Source organism: Anas platyrhynchos, chromosome Z (genome assembly GCF_047663525.1).
Source record: "Anas platyrhynchos isolate ZD024472 breed Pekin duck chromosome Z, IASCAAS_PekinDuck_T2T, whole genome shotgun sequence".
NCBI classification, from domain to species: domain Eukaryota; kingdom Metazoa; phylum Chordata; class Aves; order Anseriformes; family Anatidae; genus Anas; species Anas platyrhynchos.
The window spans coordinates 36,006,037-36,028,625 of record NC_092621.1 but is presented as its reverse complement, the minus strand read 5'-3'; the positions used below and the strand labels follow the sequence as shown (position 1 = coordinate 36,028,625).

At 42.7% G+C, this 22,589-nt stretch overlaps 1 protein-coding gene across 1 annotated transcript in view; it reads right to left on the bottom strand.

The window, feature by feature from the left end:
* Positions 1-22,242, bottom strand: part of SH3GL2 (SH3 domain containing GRB2 like 2, endophilin A1) — a 92,647-nt gene extending 70,405 nt beyond the window's left edge. The window contains exon 1 of the mRNA XM_038170976.2: positions 22,068-22,242. Within this exon, the coding sequence (XP_038026904.1) occupies positions 22,068-22,112 (45 nt within the window). The 5' untranslated portion in view covers positions 22,113-22,242. The remainder of the gene's footprint in view (positions 1-22,067) is intronic.
* Positions 22,243-22,589: the final 347 nt, after the last annotated feature.

The window sequence follows — 22,589 nt, the reverse complement described above, 5'->3', positions numbered from 1 at the left end:
TGAACTTCTCTGATGAAAAGGACCTGAGGGTCCTGGTGGATGACAGGTTGACCATGAACCAGCACTGTGCCCTTGTGGCCAAGAGGGCTAATGGGATCCTGGCATGCATTAAAAGGAGTGTGGCCAGCACGTCAAGGGAGGTGATCCTCCCCCTCTACTCTGCCCTGGTCAGGCCTCACCTGCAGTACTGTGTCCAGTTCTGGGCTCCCCGGTACAAGAAAGACAGGCATCTCCTGGAAAGAGTCCAGCGGAGGGCCACAAAGATGATACGGGGCCTGGAGCATCTTCCTTATGAGGAAAGGCTGAGAGACCTGGGTCTGTTCAGCCTGGAGAAAAGAAGACTGAGAGGGGATCTCCTCAGTGTATATAAATATCTGAGGAGTGGGGGACAGAAGGATGTAGCCAACCTCTTCTCAGTGGTTTGTGGGGATAGGACAAGGGGCAATGGCTGCAAGTTAGAGCACAGGAAGTTCCGCACTGACATGTGAAGGAACTTCTTCACGGTGAGGGTGACGGAGCACTGGAACAGGCTGCCTAGGGAGGTTGTGGAGTCTCCTTCTCTGGAGATATTCAAAGCCTGTCTGGATGCCTACCTGGGCAGCCTGCTCTGAGGAACCTGCTTTGGCAGGGGGGTTGGACCCGATGATCTTTCAAGGTCCCTTCCAACCCCTACAGTTCTGTGATTCTGTGAATTCCACAAGTAAGAAATTCTCACTGCTCTCTCCTTCCACTTCAACCCATCAACAGTCTAAAATCCGTTTCAGCAGCACACCATTCCTGGCTCTAAGTACTTTGTAAGTCCTAATGACAACTTATCTTTGTCAAAGTAATTTAGCAGGTCCTTTGCTGTAACAGCAGTTTCACCTCCTTCCTAGCGAAAGATGCTAAAAGCTTAAGAACACTGCTGTTATTTGAACTCTGTCAAGCCTTTGGTCTGGCTATGACAATGTCCTTCCTAGCTTCCAAATCTGCCTGTGATCACATTCCAGACCAGAAACAAAGGATAAACAATTAAGCAAATTTTTGTTTCAATTCTGTTCCCTGTTTAATCTGCAAAAGTAAAAATTGAACCCACAAGCACTTGGCTGAAGCTATCATTTTCCCCACTGAAACAAGTGTTTGTCATCTTTGGAAACATAGATCATTTTGTAGACAACCAATAGTGCTATTTTTAAAAAATAAATCTTGTAGTAAAAAATTAATCTTTTTTTAATCGTCTGATGAAAATGATGACTATTTTCCACTAGTTCAACAGTACAAATTAGCTGAGTTGGCCTGTTTTGTTGTTAAAATTAAACGATACATCCAAGTACTTGGTTTATGAGAATTTATGACTCCATCAGAAGTGAAAATTAGCTCTACAGAAGGTACTATAAAAAGACTGAAGAACCGAACAGCGAATGCCAAGTTGATAGAAGGAATTCTGGTTCCTATTAAATTTTGCTGGACTTCACCACCACGGCAAGAATTAATCTAAAATGGCAATACTAATACTGTAAACTGTTACCACGACCAGCTTATTTCAACAAGGTTACTATTACATCTTTTCAGAGACAAGCTGATGTCATAGGGTCCATCTGGAGTACTGTGTCCAGCTCAGGGGCCCCCAGCACAAGCAAGATGTGGGCCTATTACAGCATGTCCAGAGGAGGGCCACGAATGTTGTCAGAGGGCCAGAGCACCTCTCCTGTGAAGGCAGACTGAGCTGGGGCTGCTAATCCTACAGAATAAAAGGCTTCATGAAGACCTTAGACCAGCCTTCCAGTACCTAAATGGGGCCTACAGGAAAGCTGGGGAGGGACTCTTTGCAGAAAGTGTAGTGATAAGACAAGGTGGAACAGCTTCAAACTAGAGAAGAGTAGATTTAGATTTGACATTAGAAAGAAATTCTGCACTGTGAGGGTGGTGAGGCACTGGAACAGGCTGCCCACAGAAGCTGTAGATGTGCCCCATCCCTGGAGGTGTTCAAGGCCAGGCTGGATGGGGCTTTGAGTAAGAAGGAAGTTGAACCTTCGTTCTAGTGGGAGGCATCCGTGCCCATAGCAGGCAGGTGGAATTAGATGATCTTTAGAAGCCCTTCCAGCTCTAACCATTCTATGATTTTATGGATTTTATGTTGTTACTTCTGCAAAAACCATACTTTTACGTATGCTTGTGTCTTCACACACCATGAAACTGGCTACACAAACAGAATCAGATTTGTATTCCAACAGCTTACTGCAGTGTTTGTAAGCCAAGACAGACTTCCCAAAAAGTCTGAACTTCTTTTCTTTCTTTGCAAGTGCTGTTAGTTCCTACCTTTTTTTTTTCAGTAGCTGTGCAAGACCAATGTCAAGAGAGTTACACAGGAAAGAGAACACAGAAATATAAGACCAGTTCTTCCAGTCTCTATCTTGCAGTAGACATTTAATATACTTCTGAATGGAAAAAAAGTTCTGGTGGAAGAAACATAAGAGCAGACAAAATTCCCCCCAGACAGATTTTCCTTAGGCTGAAATAAAACAAAAGCCAGAGCTGAGAATATAGGCAGCTTCCCCTTAAGGGGGGGTCACGCAGGAGCATTATGCTATCGGACACTGCCACATAGCTTGCCCTATGCTGGAAACCACAAACTTGAATAAAAGTGCTCCAAGCCAAAACAGGCATCACTGTCCCAATGTCACTGGTCTCTGCACAAATAAGCACAAAGGAAAGAGCAGTGGAAGACTCAGTTTTCATATCAGCAGTGTTCTGGGAATGCTGAAAAGAAATGTGACCTTGTAACATCCGACAGACAGGCATCATTAACATCCTGATGTGAATTTCAGGTCAGTACTGGCTTTCAGCTGAGTATCTTCTGTGATTCCTGAATGCCAAAGCTCAAAATAAATGCATTTACGTAGCCTCATCCATAAAGCCAACAAATCAATGTATCTATTTTTACTGTCTCATTTGAAAACACTCTTGACAAATGTAGTAAACTTCTTTCTCCGGCTAAGGAGTGATTAAATCAGAACTCATTTAACCCTTAGTTCACTAATAATTCATCCACTGTGCATAGCAAGTAACAACATCTGAAGCACTTGTACCAAGATTTCAGTATTCTGAACATTAAATTTAGATAGAAATATATATTTCTGTATAGAATTATATAGAAATATATACATATATTACATAATATATGTATATATTTCTATATAGAAATATGTATTTCTATATAAAGTTAAATGGCAACACTGTGTGGGTTGTTTTTTTTTTTTTTAAATTATGTTGAACTTACACAATGTTGAACTTACACAACATCCTTCCAGTTGTTTCTCTTTTGTTTTGATCAGATATGTTGTTCCTATAAAACACAGTTATCTTGATTCTTACATAGAAATCAGATTTCTTCAGGTGGCCTATGTAGCAATATATATATATATTTTGGGAGAAAAAAAAAGACAATAGGCTTAAAATCCTTGAACAATGAATAATCCCTGTGATAGTCCTTGACTCTGTAAAGGTTAACACTCAAAATGAGTTTAACATTATTTACTAAAGAATAATAGAACAGAACGGAACATAACAGAATAATTCAGTTGGAAGAAGCCCTCAAAGACCACGGAGTCCAACTGCCTGACCTCCACAGGGCTCTCCAACAGCCAAAACATGTTATTGAGGGCATTGTCCAAATGCCTCGTCAACACTGAGAGGCACAGGGCACCAACCACCCAGCTAGGAAGCCTGTCCCAGTGCCTGACCACCCTCACGGCACAGAAATGTTTCCTAATGCCCAGCCTGGCCCTCACCTGGTGCAGCTCTGTGCTGTGCCTGTGCACCCTGCCATGGGTGACCAGGAGCAGAGACCGGCACCTCCCTGCTGCTTTCCCTCCCCAGGGAGCTGCAGGGAGCCGTGGGGTTGCCTCTCGGCCTTCTCTTCTCCAGGCTGGACAGCCCGAGTGTGTGCAGCCTCTCCTCAGGGGGCATGCCCTTCAGGCCTCCTGCCGGCCCTGCTGCCCTCCTCCAGGTGCCTTCAAGTGCCTGAACACCCTTTCTGTGCTCTGGCGTACAGACCTGCATGTAATGTTCAAGGCAAAGCTCTAAATATAGTGGGAGAAGTTGCATTTGTGCTTGCTGCAGACTAAAAGCATTCAATACAATAGTTAATATGGCTTTGTTGTGCTGTGGCACTTTTGTAATGAACATTACAAAATACGTCAGATCCTGAGATGTGTCAGAACTTTAGGCATCGTCATGTGACAAAGATGCTTCCATCTGCACAAAATGGACTAAAACACCAGTGGTTGCTACTATCATCTGGACAGTATGGTCAAACGTATTTATGTACTACCATGCATGAATAATTTCTTAACTAAGCAATTATCACCATTTTCTACAGTTGTTGTTTTGTGTGTGTGTGTGTGTGTGTGTGTGAACATTAAGGGGATTACTGTGCTGTTTCAGCCTATATTATACAGACTGCATCTCCATCTGGAAGCATGCATCAGCATTTTTCCTCCCTCGGACCAATTCTAAAAACAAGTATTTTTAACCCCAGCATTTGTGGTTTGAACATTTGTATTTTTTCCTCTTAGACTACTTATAATGGAAACTTAAATGTGCAACAGTTCTTTTTTCCTCTTCCAATGAAAAAGCCATTATTTAAGTGAAAGGACTTAATATCCCTTACTTAGGAAAATTAAATCCCCTTTCGTACCCACACAACCAGAGAGTTTTCACAGAAGGCCTGAAAAAAAAAAGTATAATAAATACTCCTATTTGATTTAAAACACCCGTGAGGCTGCTTCTACCAGTCTCCCCCACTAATCTTCACTGCTGTGCTCATCTACAACCTGTTATTTTTTTCCTGGATACAGTGTTTTCCAGACTGATGCTTCACATAATCCTTCTGCTTTTTTTCTTGCAACACTAACTCTGGAACCACTTGCATCCCTGATGCTGAGGAACCAACACTCAGTCATCTGACTCTAAACTGACTTTACTGACTGGGGCAGCATTAAGACCAGCAGCCTCACCACAGAAATACTAGATTTGGAACTTATCAGTGAGAATCAGGAAGGAAAATTATAAAGAGGTTATTGCAAGGTCCAAAGCACCGTGTATCTCCTTTTACTTCATTTATTCATACAGTGAATTCTTATTCCCAAGTGAGTCTTTCCACTTCCAGTGTATCACAAGCCAAACTGGGTTCTAATTGGTGTTATTGTTTACTTGTAAAAGAAGATGCTGTAACTCTCACAGTTTGACTTGTCTCTTACCTCAGAACTACAGACAGCTTTTCCCACTACCACCACAGTAGCAGGCATCACCCCTGGGTGTATTATTTATGTCCACACCAGACTTTTACAGCATTTGTGTTTTCAGTATTCTTCAATACACTAGGAGTAGCTCAAAAAACAATTTACTTGAGAATTCAGGTTAAAAAAAATCACTGTGCAGGACTTGAAATAGAAAAATGATCTATTTTCTTCCCAAAATACAAAGCAAGAAACCTATAATATATTAAAATGTAATGCTAAGCATTAGGATTTTAAGAGCTTACAAATTTCCATGCAGCTTCAGTAGTTGGAATGGAGTAAGTTACAGAAACTACCTACACAAAAATGTTTCATATGTTACATCCATCCATCCATCCATCCATCCATCTATCTATCACAAGCTCCTGTTTACTTCAAGCATCTGTCCTCATAGTCTTAAACTGAAACTCTGAGCCTAAATAGAGGATCTGAAAGTACAACTGAATGTTTCAAGATGCATCACATTTTCAGGATCTGCACAGTGCCTGCAAACCAGGCTCTACATCCTCAGAGAATCTGGAGATTTGGGTTGACCTCTAAGAAGCACCCTGTATCTGTACTCCTGTGTGGCTTTCTGCATCCTGGCCTGTCTCCCAGGCTAGCCACAGCTCATTACTGTTTCGGACTCTGTGGTCAGTGTGAGTGATACTGCACAACTACCCTCCTGTCCTTCCATTTTCACACACACCATCCCACGCAGATCTAGACTGCATTTGCCCCAGTGCAGTTATCACTCACTTGACTCCCAACCTGCTGGCCAAGAGAAGTGGACTGAGAACAAGACCAGCAGTGCCAAGAGAAGCCATTTGCAAAGTGCCAAAGCCATTTCTCTGCTGTAGTTTGTTTTACTTGAATGGGATTCATAGTGGCTTTATTGACTTTATAGCTTGTCATGATAGTACTGTTAATACAACAATCACACTATGAGTATACTATTATTTGTATATTGGTACAGTAATCCTCATTCAGGTAGAGCTTTCCTTTCCCACTGCCACTGAACAGCACCCTACGGGCAGGATCTCTAGCACACAAAGCTCATTTTGTGAAATTTACCTGGAGCTGACTCCCTCTACACTCTACAGAACTGAGTTGCAATCCTGCTGTTGTTATAGAACTACTCCACTGGGGTCAATATATCACCCAGCATAAATGAGTCACCACTGTAGTTGTATACACGGTGAATCAATGCACAAAGGGGAACTGGAGGAGATGAGGTGAGAACTAAAGTGAGGAGACCCAGTAAGAATTTTCATGACAGTCGTAAGGATTCGTTAAAGAAGTTTGAAGCATTGCTGGTGTATAAATAAATAGTTAAAAATGTAGTATGCCATGGAGGGTTGTCTAACACTTAGTTAAGGCATCCACTATCCATCACTTTTTCACAGCAAAGCAAAACATGTTTATATTTGGAAGAGTATTATCCCAACAACAACAGTGGAAAGAAAAGGCCATACAGTATAGTTACACTATGGGGAATTTACTTTACTGTAAGTTCTGAGCTTTCACTACTTTTAAATCTTGCAATTTTATTTAGTATTTTCCTAAAAGCTCCAGATCCTGAATGCAAATGATGGTTTGGAAATACCTGCTTCATACACTTATGAAGTAAGCCTTCGATGCCTGAACTCGTAAAAAGGTTTTTAAACATGAAAATGTAAAGGTTCAAATCAAGAGTAATATAAAATAAGTCCAGAAGTATTTTTTTAATCTTTTAATGCAACCTCTCTCTATTATAATGGCACACTTCATGATTTTAAAATGTTCACAGTTGTCTATGCTATACCAAAATAACACTGTTTGTCTCATTAAATGGCCATAATTAACAACCTGGATATGCGACATAAAATATTAATCACCACTGCAGAAGCCACTTTCATCCATTAATTTGTAATAGGATAATGTTCTCCTTAAATCTGCTTCAAAAAGCCTGCTAATGTCCTTTCAGTCACTATCCACGCTTTTTCTTTTTGTGTTTGCAGTGGACACATTTACAATGGAAACACCACTCTTCCACTAAATATCTGAATAATGCGTTACATCTCAGATATTTTGTGATGGTCAGATAGTGGCAGTAGCTTGAAATTTCCCCTGACCTACCTCTTAATTCTAAAGTCTGCTCAATTTGCAGTCTGCCGATTGCCAGAGGTGGGAAATATATATCTAAAGATCTCCTATGCCGCATGTGAAAAATTTGAAACATACACAAAATAATGTATCTCCTTTATCTGAGTATAATCATGGAATCACAGAATGGTTTAGTTGGAAGGGATCTTACAGACTATCCAGTTCCAACCCCCTGCCATGGGCAGGGACACCTCCCACCAGACCAGGTTGCTCAAAGCCCCATCCAGCCTGGCCTTGAGCACCTCCAGGGATGGGGCATCCACAGTTTCTCTGGGCAACCTGTGCCAGGGCCTCACCACCCTCTGAGTGAAGAATTTATTCCTCAGGGCTGCTTTCAATCCATTCTCCACCTAGCTTGTATCTGTGCTTGGGATTGCCCTGGCCCAGGTGCAGGACCTTGCATTTGGCCTTGTTGAACCTCATGAGGTTTGCACAGGCCCACCTCTCAGTCCCGTCACAGTCCCTCTGGATGACATCCCTTCCCTTCAGCATGCTGACCGCACCAAACAGCTTAGTGTCATCGATAAACTTGAGTATGTATAAACAATGTGTTCATCCTCATGGCTGGGAGTGCTTGATACATAATCATATAAAGTTCTACAAACAGGGGATGCATTGCAGTCATTTCACTGCTAGTTCCACAAGGACAAGTGAAGTAGAGGAACTTGAAATCAAAAAGACTTGTATGACTACAGGGAGACACTAATTGGATCCCAGAATTTTAAATCCATCTCCAAATGCAGAGAAGCAAAGACTGACTCACAGGCATTTCCGCAGAGCACACAGAGGTGGAATTAGCTGGGAAGACGATGAGTATATATGCAGTAGAATTGGTATAAAAACAAATACATTTGTAGATTAAAAAAACAAATGCAAGTAATGTATTTATAAGGCTCCTAAGAGCTACACAGCTTCTAAGAGGCACACTCTCCACTCCTCAGAGGGACGTGGAGTCCAGGGACTTCCTATACTTACCTAAAATACTCCTGTTTCATAAGGAGCTTTGCCTATCTAGCATAGATTAAATCCACCAGGTCTTCCAGCCCCACTGAATACTTCATCAATGGCAAAATCTCACCTAACATCTCATGGAGAAATAGTAGGCTAACCTCTGGCTGATAACCCTTATTTTTAAAGCAATATATTTCAAACCACTGGCAAGAGACAGGAATGGCAGTATTATTGCCCATTAACATTGCACATTTGAGCAATTTAGCAAATCAGGAATTACATGCCAGCCCTCTGCAGACAGAGCAGTATACAGCAAGATCATACTCCGCTGTACTCACTGGGCGAATACTGCGGTTGTGTATGTGCAATGGCTCCAAACAGAGATAAACACGGAGATGTGTAACAGGAGTAAAAGTCAGGATACAGGCATTTGTCCTTAGGGCCTTATTTACAACAGCAATCCTTCCTGGCACACCAAGAATTCACAGAGTGTTTTCACTGGCTTTCACTTGATCTTTCAGTGTCACAGGTCTGGCAGATGTGCATGAGCACTGATACCTGCCTTAGTTGGACTAAGTAAAGGATGTTTAATCACTCCTTTTCTGTACACCTAGATACAAGCTGGGCTGTAGACACTCCTAAGGGATGCCCAGTGGCAGTGCAAGCTTTGCTGTGAGTTCCCCTCCCTCTTTTGCATTACTTTTATCTCATCAATATGCCCAAAATGTGACCTCTGCTGGGTAACACTGGGTCATCTGCACTGGTTGTTCTGTTCTGCAGACCCGTGCCTATTGCACTATGTGACTTTCCAACACAGACATAGCCTCAGAATTTCAGATCAGCTGATACATCACTCAATATGAAAAAAAAACAAGAGGGAGGGGTATAACCACGCCTCACAGTCAAAGATCTGGCATGCATTCTGAACTAGAACAGCTCCCAGAGGAGGCAGGTTGCTAGAAGACAAAATGACTCAAAGGAATTATTGCCAGGTCTTTGCAAAAGCTGTCATCTGCTTCAAAAGTCTTAAGTCTTATAATCATATGATTATATGAAAATCTCTTACCCTTGAAAGAACTGAACTAAGAAGAACTAAACTGAACTAAAAAGAATTAACTTAAACCCTGAAATAAAGGGAATTTAGAAAAGAGATAGAAGACAGCACTATTAATTTAGCACTATTAATTTTAAAATGTCTTGATTCTGTAACGATTTCTTACGGTTTGGGAATATATGCTGAAAAAAAACGTGATTCAAAAAAAAAAAGTTATGCTAAAAGTGGCCACTGAACACCTATGTAAAATAAGCAAACACTTATGTAAAATAAGCAAAATAATCCAAATTAGCAGAACAGTCAGCAGAATGTTTTGGCTTTTTGTTTGTTTTTTTGCTGCTGAGTAAAGGTATATAGCACAAACATTAGTGATTAGCTCTCACCTACCTGGTCAACTCCATTGTTCACTTCTGAGTCTTAAGAGACAAAATTATGGTAACATTTCTGAACTTTTTCAGTATGTAATGTTTGCTCCCATGTTCTTTGAAGTTACAACATCACCTGCTTTTGTGAACTGATTTATCTATCTTTTAAATATAGTATTTAAAAATTAAGAGCAATACTATTCTGTTTTATAACTTAGAGCAGTTGTTAAAGACAGAACCCTTGCTTTTAAATAATAAATAAGGTATCAGAACAAACTCCAACCTTTCCAGCCTGCAAACCAAACACACGATTTCAGAAGAGCCAAGGGGATACAATGAATTAATTGCTTAAGTTCCAGCTCCTTGGTGACACTGAGATGGTTGTAGAGGAAAACAGGTCCATAAACCCTGCCAAAAATTCTTTAAATTTCAAAGGATGGTACTGAGAAAGAGACAAAAGCAACTCTTCCCTCCCTGCTGGTCACTTTGCAGCAAAGACCTGGATGAAATGGATCACTTGGGAAGGGAAACGGGGGCAAGAATAGTGCACTGCAGAGAAGTTTTCCCTGTTGGTTGAGGCTGATGAGAGTTGCTGCAGGAAAGAAATTTGATCTAACTATATTTCGGTTTCTTTTTTGTTTCTTGTTTTTCTCCCCGCTCATCCCTGGGCTTTTGAGCCAGGGAGGTGGGTCAAGACCAAGTCCCTGTCTCCTTCCCTCAAGGCTGCCCACAGCAGAGCACAGGGCAGCCAGAAATGGCTGCTACTCTTTTCCTCATCATACAGAAGATAACCTCCGAGGGCAGCCCATGCAACTGAAAAAGGGGCAACAACACTTCAAAGCACTCCTAACCCTCAGCTGGGAATACCGTGGGTCAATTGTCTCATATATCTCAATACCGTGGCATTACCTCATCCATGCTATTTCAACATTGCATGTCTTATAACCACAAAACCACAGTCACTCTCTAGGGCAACAGGAGAGACCTTGAGCCAGAAAATGGGCACGCAAGCTACTGCTACTTCTTACAGAGATACAGCCACACTCTGCTGCCTTACCACGACTACTTGCATGATGGTGCACTAGAGAACAGAAAACCCAGTAGAAGGGTCATAGCCTTCCTCATAAGCTCTTCTCCAACAGTGTAGTGCTAACAAACTTCCTCAAGCACAGAAAACAAAGGCAAGGCCTGGTCCCACTCTCCCATCTTGCTGGCCCACTGCCACCTGCTCCTTCACATCCTCTCAAAAGCTCTAGGATTCAAGGAGGCTTTGCCGCTGGCTCAGACATGGCACAGGTTTGTTTCTCACGCTCCTATCTGGTCTTCACTCTTTAACAAAAGAACTCATTTGATATGTGTGGCTTCTCTCCCAGGTGCTTAATTTACCTTCTTAAATTTAATTTTATTGCAAGAAAATGAATTAAGCAATTAAAGGAAATACAATTCTCAGTAATAATATTTTACAAACGTTTGAAAGAAATATCAGGAGGAAATCCGGGGAAAAAAGTCTACAGCAGTGAATCTGCTTAAATTCATGTAGATGAAGAAGTTCCCCTGGACACAAGCATAGTTAATCTGCAAACACAAATGAGCAAAATATGAAACTAGAATAGTCTGTTTTATTGCGGCTTCATTAAATTTTCAATTCTCCAGTGCCCTAAATGAGAAGAGAGAAAAAAGTCCTTCACAGAATGAAAGTGAACAAGATATAACAGCACCATGGCAGCATGTCTCTAGAGAACTTTCCAAATCTGCTCAGAAGACTGTCTGTTTTTTATAAAAGTTGCTACAAATCCCACATAACTGATTTTAATGTATGATTTTGGTAGTGGTCTTGTTCTCAAGATGAGAGGAGTAAATCAGCAATTACCTTTACAGAGCCCATAATTAAAGCAAAAGAAATGAGACAGCACTGAATTTTCTCCTGCACAACGGCAGTATTTTTAGATTTAAGACCACCTACATTCTAATTTGTTTTTAACTTAGGAATTTATTTTATTATTAAAATGTATTCTACGGTACTCATAGGTATTGATCAGAAACTGAACCCAAGCATGCCCAGCTGCTTTCTTGGTCAGTACATTGGCAATGCGCATCAGGAAAGACAAAACCCTAGCTCCTGGAGTTGAGGTTTTCTAGACCTTAGCATCACAACCTCTCATAGGTCCAAAGATTAAACAGGAATATGAGCAAGGAGGCAAACGAATTCAGTCATTTTTGCTACACACTTATCAGCACAAAACAGAAGGATAACTCATTTTCTGAAGACACTCTACAACTTTTGTCTTAGAGTTGCACCAGCACTTCTTTGCATTAAAATAACACAGTTTTCTCCCTAGTTAGGAAGAAGCATGAAAAACTGAGACTGTCTTGTCTTGAATCACATGAAGCCATGCAGCAGTATAGTTAGCAAACAAGATACTGCATTTCACGTTTGCAACTTATCCAGATACTTTCCGTCACTGGCTGTACCAGCGGACCCAGCACAGATGCCACGGCATTTCAGAGAGACGCAAGAATATGCTAATGCAGAGTTCAGCTTCTGCCCAGAACACTTCTGAACTTCACTGTTACCTATTAGAATGAGTAAAAGATTTAAAATAGGTGCTTTGTTCATCACAAGCTTGCAGAGCTTTTGGCAGTCAATGTTGAGGAAAATTTTCACATACTTAAGGACTGCCACCCTGTTTGCTACCCAAGCTCAAACTATGGGAAGGCACAAGCACCCGAGTCACAAGTGGCTTATTTTGCAGACACCGTCTGGAAACTTTTGTTAAAAGATTGTTCATGAGTTAGATCAGCTGACTCTTTTCCCTTTTCCTTATTCTTTCTCCCCAGTGAGACAGGAAATTTGCAACAGATGGGCTTATCATCACAGAAATAATGTCGGCTTTTTCCTTCTTAGTCATGTTCGATTCCACGTACACTGATGGATACCGCTAAATGCACATTGACCTCTATAACCACTGGTTTTATTGAGGTTCTGTGTATTTTGGGAATGCTGGCCATCTTGTCTCCTGTGCTGGACCTACACATACTGTAATAGTGTCCAGATCAGGAATTGAGGATCCTGGATACAGTGCACTAATGGAGCAGAAAATACGAAGCGGGAGCTTCATTCACCAATGCCTGCCATTTCTCCTGGCTCTGATAATCAGAGTTATCCATACAAACATGAGCACAGAATTTGCCTCTGTTCTGGTTCTGAGGCTTTCTTCTGAGAACTTTCCTACTCTTTCATCCTCATTCATCTTCATTTTAGGAAATCTTACTCCCACCCACCTTTACAGTTAAATAAAAACTACAGTAGTCTGAAGAGAACACCAAAAGCTCTACAATCTATTTCACTTATCACAGAGTAGTTTTGTTGTTGTTGTTGTTGTTTGTTTTGTTTTGTCTATAAAAATGCAGCCATTCTGAAACAAGCCAACCAGGCCTTTGCAGACAGATTTGACAATTGTGAAAATCACAGGTTCCAAAATGAAATTATTTTGAATTAAGACATTGCAAAACAAAGTGAAGTTATCTGCCTTTTGATATCAGGCATTTGTGTTTCTTACTTTAATACAAGAATCCAGTTCTCACCAAAGCTTAACTTTTGCTTTCATGCGCCCTTTGTTTACAGAGGCATGACAAACTGGTCAAAACTAACAGAGGAAAAGGTATTTTTCTGTATGAAAACAAAAGTTAAAGATCTACATTACTTATTTCAGAAGTTTCTAAGCTTGTGTATTTTTCAATAATTAAGTCTTCCTCTCCTCCAGAAATTCACATTTTCCCTGTCTATACTTAAGACAGGCAAGATGTACAGCACATTATGCCTACTGCCTGCAACAGTCGCATTCTGACAGCAATGAATATGCCCAATATACAGTAAAATGTTTTTCAGCACTTTTGTGGAAAGGGAAGGAGATTTCCCCTCAGTCTCAGAAACAAATAGTCCTATTTTAGAAACAAATTTAGAACATATATAATAGAGACCATAGAAGTACCATAAGATACAGCCACTCTTCCTGAAAGACAAACTTTTATTTTTTAGTGTTAGCACAAGGCTCCTGGATTAGACTCCATTCTCGTCAGTCAACCATGTGCATATATGCTTGTTCCGCATTTCAAAGTACACTTCTACATTCAAACTTTTTGGTTCCTAAAAAATATTTGCATATCGCTGAACGTTCCTCATGCTGGAGCTGTTTTAAAAGTTCTTACTTCCTTTAATAACTGTAGGAAGTAAAATCAAATCCTTTCTGTTCTTCACCACAGCAAGAAATGGGATGAAGCAACCACCAGAAAACTCAGTTAAGACCTGCTCCTAAGTACTAAAATCTCCTCTTACTCCAACTGGAGAAATAGAGACCTTTAACTAACTCTGTTTCAGTGTCAAAAATAGCATCCTACAGAAAAAAAAAAAAAAAATACCAACTGATCATCTCTAATGCCATGAACAGTTCTGTGCAAATACTCTGATTCCAGTGGAAAGGACGGTGCTTCATTCACTGTCCTCAGATACTTTTTCAAACAATATCAATTAAGTGGAAAAGCTACTTGAAAAGCTATACTGACAGAAGGAACTCCATCCATCCTAGAGTTATACTTCTAAAAATTGCAGCACTTTAAATTCAGTCCTCCGATTATGATGCCATAACTTTCCAAGACAGACAAGCTCTAAGTGACTCATCTGGTAAGACAAACACTATCTTTGACATTTACGTCTTTTGAATTATTAACTGGTTTACTGCATCTACATTGATTTTGCATGAAAAGGAATTCTTGGCACATTCTTGCAGGCTGAAAATTGCAGACTACAAAAGAACTCAGCAAAAATTATATAATCAGCTACTGCTGTTTCAAAGTCCTGTTAGTTTACATAAAGTCATAAAAGATGAAATCAAGAACAGTTTTCAGGGAAACATTCTCTCTAGGGAAAAACAAACAACCCCCCCAACAAACAAACAAACCAACAAACCACCAACTTTAATTTCACAGAATCACAGAACCATAGAGTATACTGAGTTGGAAAGTACCCACAAGGATCATCGAGTCTAACTCCAGGCTCCACCCAGAACCACCCAAAAATCAGACTGTGTATCCGACAGTGTTGTCCAAACACTTCTTGAACTCCCATAGGCTCACTGCTGTGACCACTGCCCTGGGCAGCCTGTCCCAGTGCCCAACCCCTCCCTGGGTGCAGACCCTTTCCCTAACTCCCAGCCTGACCCTCCCCTGTCCCAGCTCCATGCCGTTCCCTTGGGTCCTGTCGCTGTCCCCAGAGAGCAGAGCTCAGCGCCTGCCCCTCCGCTCCCCTCATGAGGGAGCTGCAGGCCGCCATGAGGCCTCCCCTCAGCCTGCTCTGCTCGGGGCTGAGCAAAGCAAGGTACCCCAGCAGGACAGTCCCTTCCCTCAATCAGTAAGCAGCGCCATGCTTGATGCATCCACAGAGCATCTATTTTGGAATGTGTTTTGCATCACCCTATTTTGTTGTTGTGGCACTTTTGCCCACAGAAGCAGAACAGAAGTGATGCTCAGTGTTGATATTTTAGAGTCAAAGAAAAATGAAGTGTGTCCTCAGTGCTAGTGAATTTTAACACTACCTAAATTTATTAACACAAAAGTGAAAAGTAAGCCCTATTTCTAAATGTTTAGGTTTCACATTTAAAGATTTTTCTCAGCCAGTAGAATAACTAGGCAATCTATATAAATAAATAACATGTATGTTCAAAAATCAAACTGCAACCCATAAAAAGATGAGGAAGACAGAACAGTATCAGCATTTTACTAAAATGGGGTATAAGTAGCTTTTCTGTCACCAGAGTAGGGGGAAATGGTGGAGAAAGTCAACATTTTTCTCTGTTTAGAACTTCAGCTTGCAAGAATTCAGTATAATTTCCCACTTGGACAGACAGGTTACAAATCCAAGGTAGATATGACCAAAACAGAGCCCAACTGAAATTACAGAAGTACAATTCCAGCTGTTTTGTGTCCCATGAACTCAATGAGTGGCACCTATCTGTTTTGAAATATGCATGGATTCACTTCACCAGCCCTCTCCCAAGTGGCGTGCCTGTTACCTGAACCAGAACCAGTGCTTTAATTTCTCATTCTTTCAGGAGGCCCTCTGGCAAAATGTCAAGCCACCTTTACAGGCTGCTGCTAGTAAGGTTACACTTGCTGCTGCCTCAGCAGCACCTCTGCTGGGATCAAATAACACCCCTTCACTGGTGGGTGAATGGAGACGAGGCAAACCATTGCCGCTTGCTGTGACCCATACAATGCTACAGCAACTACTTCAGCCAGTTTCAGTCTAAGTAAGAGGATTCTTTTTAAAATGCTATTTAATTATAAAGACATGGCCTCCAGCATGGGCAAAACAGCATCACATCAATTATTATGACAAACCCACAAATCATCCCATCTGAGACTGCCATGGCAGTTTCCATTTTCAGACAAATTAGAATTACCCTGAACTTCAAAATAGCCACTTATTTTTTATTTTCTTCCATGAAAAGTCTACAGGGATTCCATAAAGGGAAAGCTTATGATAAACATTAGTACAGGAAAAGTACAATTCTTTTCTTTTTTTTTCCCTTCTTCAGGACAAAAACAAAACAAAACAAAAAGTTAATTTCTGTCATTTCTGTGACAGGTCAGATAGATTCCTCTAACATCTGCTATAACCTCAGATTTAAAAAACGTACTCTTTCTTCTCCAAGATTAAGTCCAAGATTAAGTGCAAGATTAGATAAGCACTGGAAGGTGAGGCAGTTCTAGGCAATTCTGCTGTGGCAAAGACCATCATAGGAATACTGTGCTTTAGATTGGTGCTCCTTCCTCTGCAAATAGACATATTAAAAGAGTGTCAGCACCACGGTTGTCCACCAGGGACCAGTACAAAGACAATGAGGACCAGAGTCCAAGAAGTTGCCAGAAGGCAGCACAAAGCAAGAACTTGTAGAAAAGGGTGTTGGAAGGCAGCTCTGGTTGCCTATGAGGGTACTACAGACCCCCACTAAGAAGAGGGCCATGGGTCTACATAATTCCTGTCACTTCCCACCACGTGCTGTCCATTCACTACTTCTCTTCAGATTTACTCACAGAGCTAAAACAGTTCCCCATGGCCTCCAAAACATATTTTCAATGCTGTCTGTCCTGTTCATCTTTTAAAGACAAAGATGTCATTAGCAGATTACTAGGTCAAACAGTCGGTGTTCAAGCACCTTCAGCCTCCACAACAAATGTGTATAGTCATCCCAGCACCTCATTTAAATGTGCACTTCGCAGTTACACAGCATATTCTGCAGAGTAACCTCTGCAGAGTCCGTTTCTGCTAAATCCGTGTATGCCGCTTCATTTAGAAATGCCATTAGCGTGACAGTCATGAGGGCATGTTTAAATCTTAGACACTGTTGTACAGGAATGACCAGGAGCACCTCATTCTTCCTATTTTTTTGCTGTGAAATGGTGATGAAATCAAGACAAAAAACAAAACTCTGATCCTAGTTGTGCTTTGAACATAGCAACCACAGATGTCCTTTGCCTCCAAAGATCACTGGGAGAAAAATTGCAAATGTGTGTCAATCAATAGTTCAGCTTTATTTTTATTTGCATACATACATACAAAGAATGGGAACTGCATATATCAGGTGGAAACATAGTGAAGTGATAAATGCCTAAGAAATACTGCAAAAATAAGAAAAAAAAAGGAGCCATTATCTTTCTTACATACTAAGCAGTTGTTCTTTTTGTTAGATTTAGAAACAGATGGAAATTGGAGCAGATTGTTTAAGCCATCAACAATTCAGAAGGGTTACACAATATCCAAGTAATGGGCTATTCAGATTAAGGTCAATTTTTTCACCCTTTCAATTATGTAATATTGATAAAAGGACATATGGGAATGATGCCAACTATGAATACTGTATCTGGCACACAAACTAAAGTGCACAAATAGAAGGAATTTCCCTACCTGAGGCTGAAAATATTCCCTCCACATTCAAGTAAATAACTTTCTCAAAAACTGTCTTTACTCCCAGATCAAAAATTTGCTCCCTTTCCCTGACCTAAAATTATAACACTCTGCACTGAGAGAAAACAACAGACTGATGGTGGCACACAGCCCTCAAAGAGAGGTTTTTAACAGCTAGTTCGGGCACTGTCCTCAGCCAGCCACCTTGCAAATGGCCCTTTTTGTCTTACCTCCACCTGCTCAGAACCTTCCACGCCATGGGAGGTGGAGGCTTCCTAAGTCCAACGTAAGCAATCCAAAGTGCAACAGCCCCACTAGGAACGATATAGAATTGTTCAACCTCCCAAACTAGCCCACATACCTCTACATCTATGGGAACGGACAAGAATTTGGTGGGTAGTGCTGAGAGCAAACATGGAGGGAGATCAGCAGACACCGTTTGAGTGCAGTTTCAGTCAAAGTCAGGAAAAGGCAGGTGAAGTGCTTTCCCTGGAAAGGTTGAGGTTGGCAAGCACGCATAGGTTCCACTGAACACAGTGGGACAGTCACATGTATATTACAGAAGATGGGGCTGGATGGGTATTTAGGAAAATACTGCTATCAGTATGTCACTTTCCATGTCCTCTATCAGTACAAAAGAAACACTAAAAATTAGTTGAAGTTTGAGAGCAAAGCAAGTGTAGAAAACACGTTGTGTCTAAAGAAAGATTGCTTTACCCACTGCAGTGAAAAATATTTCACACATTCCTGACCAAGGAACTAAAAATAAACAAATAAATTAGCTAGATGAACCACAATATAGAAAGCACTTGAAAAGATAAATTTTTGTCATTCTCATATTCCCACTGATTTCAATGGAAACTCTTACAAGTTTATGGGGTTACACACACTCACTTTTGCTGGATTCTGCATAATAAGCAGACACTCGATCTTTCCTAATAAGCAGACATTCTTCCAGGACACATTCAATGCAGATGTTCAGTGTTTCCTAACACTGCCTCATCTCTAATGTGGTCTTCTTGCGGATGAACCTACGTGCCAATCCATGCTGGTGGTTTTAAAGCCATACTGAAACCTGCAGGCCACAATAGTCTCTCCCTCATGCTGGGATAGTGCTAATGGCAGAGGAGTCTGCACGCCTAAATGAAAGGAGACCATTTAGTGGCAAAGCATTTAGTTACCTATTTCTGGGGAAAAAAAAAAAAAAAGGACTTGGAGCAATCTTCTTGGCTCCAGGATGTCCAACAGATCTGCAGCAGCACAGTTAACATCTACATGTGTTTATTTTTCTTCCTTCAGCACTCTGTGGATAATTGACATAAATGAATAGTCTAGCCTGCTCTCCACCCGTCAATTTAACTTCTTGTAATTCTGAATAAATGTCAAGAGTTCCAGACTCAACCTGGTTTTTACAAACTCAAGAATACTTCTGAACTTTATGATGCTGCCAGAGGTAAAACCATTTTTTTTTTTTTTTTTTTCTGAAAGGCAAAAGGGTGAACTCTACATTCATTCTAAAAGGAGCAAAGTTCCCACCTGCTTTTTAATGACTTACTGTTGCTGGAGCTGGTGCAAGGAATTTGACAGACCTGAAGTTCTTCAGCATGACTTCTTGTTAAAAAAACAGTGTCAGTATTTAATACAGGTGAGTTTAATCTTTCACAAGTCAAAAAATGATGAATGAAAACAAAAATACTTGGAAAAAAAAATACATGGAAATTGCACGACTGCAAGTTCTGCTAGAATGTTACTGATGAAAGAAAAATATTTTTATAATAAATTGTGCCACAAATCTTTATACTTGCAATTGGAACTGTATTTTGTAATAATAACATTGTATGGTCATAATGCACCTGTGTGTATAAAGGCTACTAATTTTACAACATTAAAGATAGAAAGAAACTAAACCAAAGACTTGAAAATGCTTAACGGGATTAAAGGACACCGCAACCTCAGAAATAACTTGAAATCATTCCTGGTATGATTTAGAACTCTAGTATGACTGCATACCATACACAGGATCTTACGTGAATAAGAACCAAGGAAATGAGTCAGAAACTTTAAAACTTCAAAATTTTTTGATCATGTCTGGGAAGCTTTATTCATAGTGGCAATGCCAATCCATATTCCACCTGGGGATTAATCCCTGATCAAAAGGATTACTCCCAGGAGTAAGGTCAGCATGACCAAGTCCTGGATTTCTCACTCCTACTGAAAGAAAGACAATAAATAGATCTGTCTTGCAATCTACTTGTGAGTCATTCTCACACATGAATGTGTCTTCATGCCCTGCATACTATCTGTGAAAGTCAAGGCTGGGCCCAAAAAATCCCTGGGTCATCTGATATCAGGCTGCTAAATCTGGCATCAGAAATTTACTATTTTGGTTCCAGCCAGCTAAAACTCTTCCTTCCTCCCAAATGACAAGTACTGCTGACAATCAGTGTGAGAGTGTCATCTGAAGGACGGAGCAGCGTTCACAGACCTTTCACACCACGCTCCCCACGAAAAAGATGTTTACGAAAAAGATGTTTACCCCTGCTGATGCAGAGGCACACTCATTAACTTACAGTAATGGTGAATCAAGACACATTATTCAAAAGTGAACTGCAGCTTGCCCAGGTGAGACAGACACTGCAATTTGCATGTTTTGGCACCAGAACACAGTGCAGCGGTGACGGCTTGATGGTTCTCCGGGCTCCTGCCAGCGCCGTAGGTAGCAGGAGGGGGATAAAACGAAGTAGCAGCAGCAGATGGACACTGCAGCATGGGCTCAGTAACGCTGAACTACTCCTTGCCGCATCTGCCAGAGTACAGCAGGTTTCTGTGAGGGCTGTTTTACCAGTGATGCAGCATAATGTGGTAAGAAAGGTGAGACACAATGTCACCCTGTTCCTGCGTGGGCCTATGCAGGACTTGACATACCCCACTGCACTTTTAGTCAAAATGGGTATGGTATAAAGACTGCAAGAATGAGAACTGGGACTACCTGTATTAGAAATCCTCCTTCTGGGCAAATTTCTCCACAGTGCAACAAGAGATGAGATGAAAAGATAAGACAAATGAGAAAGGGAAAAGCACAGGTGCTGAGAAGCCTAACGGCTGCTGCATCTTGCGTGTTTGCACCTACAAATTGCTTACAGCGACCTAAACTGCTACCTGAAGACGCCTGCAAGGACAATTAGTGGGTTGTAACCAGGAGTTTTGCACAGAGTTGCACATAAAATGAAGGAGCATCAACACAGGTCTCAGTCTCAAATCTCTAAATCCAAGGAAATTCCCCTGACTTCTGTGAAAGCATTTTACATTTATCCCTGAAGCATGTTAAGTCAGCCCTTGGTTCAGGAACTGCACCCTTACAGAGCACAACATGCAGGATTTTGTATTATGAAACGGATCGAAGCCTGGTGAAACGGCCACCCTGACCTTCCGCAATAACACACCGTGCCTAGAGCAACGCGGCCAAATCTCATTATTCAGATTTTGGCTGTACTCGGGGGAAGGGGGAGAGGGGGTAAAGAAAATTGAAAAAAAAGGTCACTGTACCACGGATTTAGAAAGTCAGACCGAGCAAATGCCGGCAGAACCCCAGTCCTCGGAACGGGAGCTCCAAGGTCCACACAGGGGGAGGCAGCCCCTGCCCCTGCACACACATGAGCGCCACAGACCCATGGACACCTGTGCATGCCCATGAACAGCCCTGCACACTCAGACACTGTGTGAACCCTTGCACACTCACACACCTGTGCATGCTCACCCACTCATGCACCATCCATGCCTGTGCACACCCATGCACGCCTGTGCACCATGCACACCCATGCATGCCTACACATGCCTGCGAATACTCACACACCTGTGCACGCTCACACAGCTGTGCACCATGCACAGCCATGCATACCCACACACCCGTGCACCGTGCACACCTGTGCATGCCTACACACGCCTGTGCACACTCACACACCCGTGCACCATGCACACCCGTGCATACTCACACACACCGGTGCACCACGCACACCCGTGCACCACGCACACCCGTGCACCATGCACACCCGTGCATGCCCACGCATACCTGTGCACGCTCACACACTCGTGCACTATGCACACCCGTGCATGCCCATGCACACCCGTGCACACTCACAGATCCGTGCACCTACACACCCGTGCACGCTCACACACCCGTGCACTGTGCACACTCGTGCACCGCGCACCCCCGTGCAAACCCGCTCCCCTCGCGCCCCCTCCCCGTGCACGCACACACACACACACACACACACACGCACACCCCGGCGAGCGCCCCGCACGTCCCCGCACGCCCCCTGCGGCGCGGGCACCTGGGTGGCTTTGTGGAACTGCTTCTTCAGGCCGGCCACCGACATGGCGCCAGGCGGCCGAGCGGGGCCGAGCGGGGCCGAGCGGAGCCGAGCGGGGCCGAGCGGGGCGGAGGGGTGCGCGCGTGCCGCTGCCGCTGCCGCTGCCCGCAGCCCCGCGCTGCCGGACGGGGAGGAGGCGCCAGGCGGCGGCCGCGCGGCGCTGCGGGGGCGCCGTGACGTCAGGGCCGGCCGCGCCGCCCCCTGTCCCCCCCCTCCGCCAGCCGCCACAGCGCTGGGCGCTAAGGGCTCCCCCGCCTCACGCAGCGCCCTGTGCCCGCACGCAGCCCCCCGGGTCGCAGCCCCAGCCGGGCAGTCCCGGTGCCTGAGGGACCCCTGCAGCCCTTGAGGTGCGCTCAGGCCCCCGGTTTGCCTCAGGGGTTCCCCCGACGCGCAGCTCGGTTCTCTCCCCCCTCCCCCCCCCAGTCCATGTGCCAGTGACACCGGTGGGAAGCCAAGTCCTGCTGGCAGGGCTGTTGGCTTCAA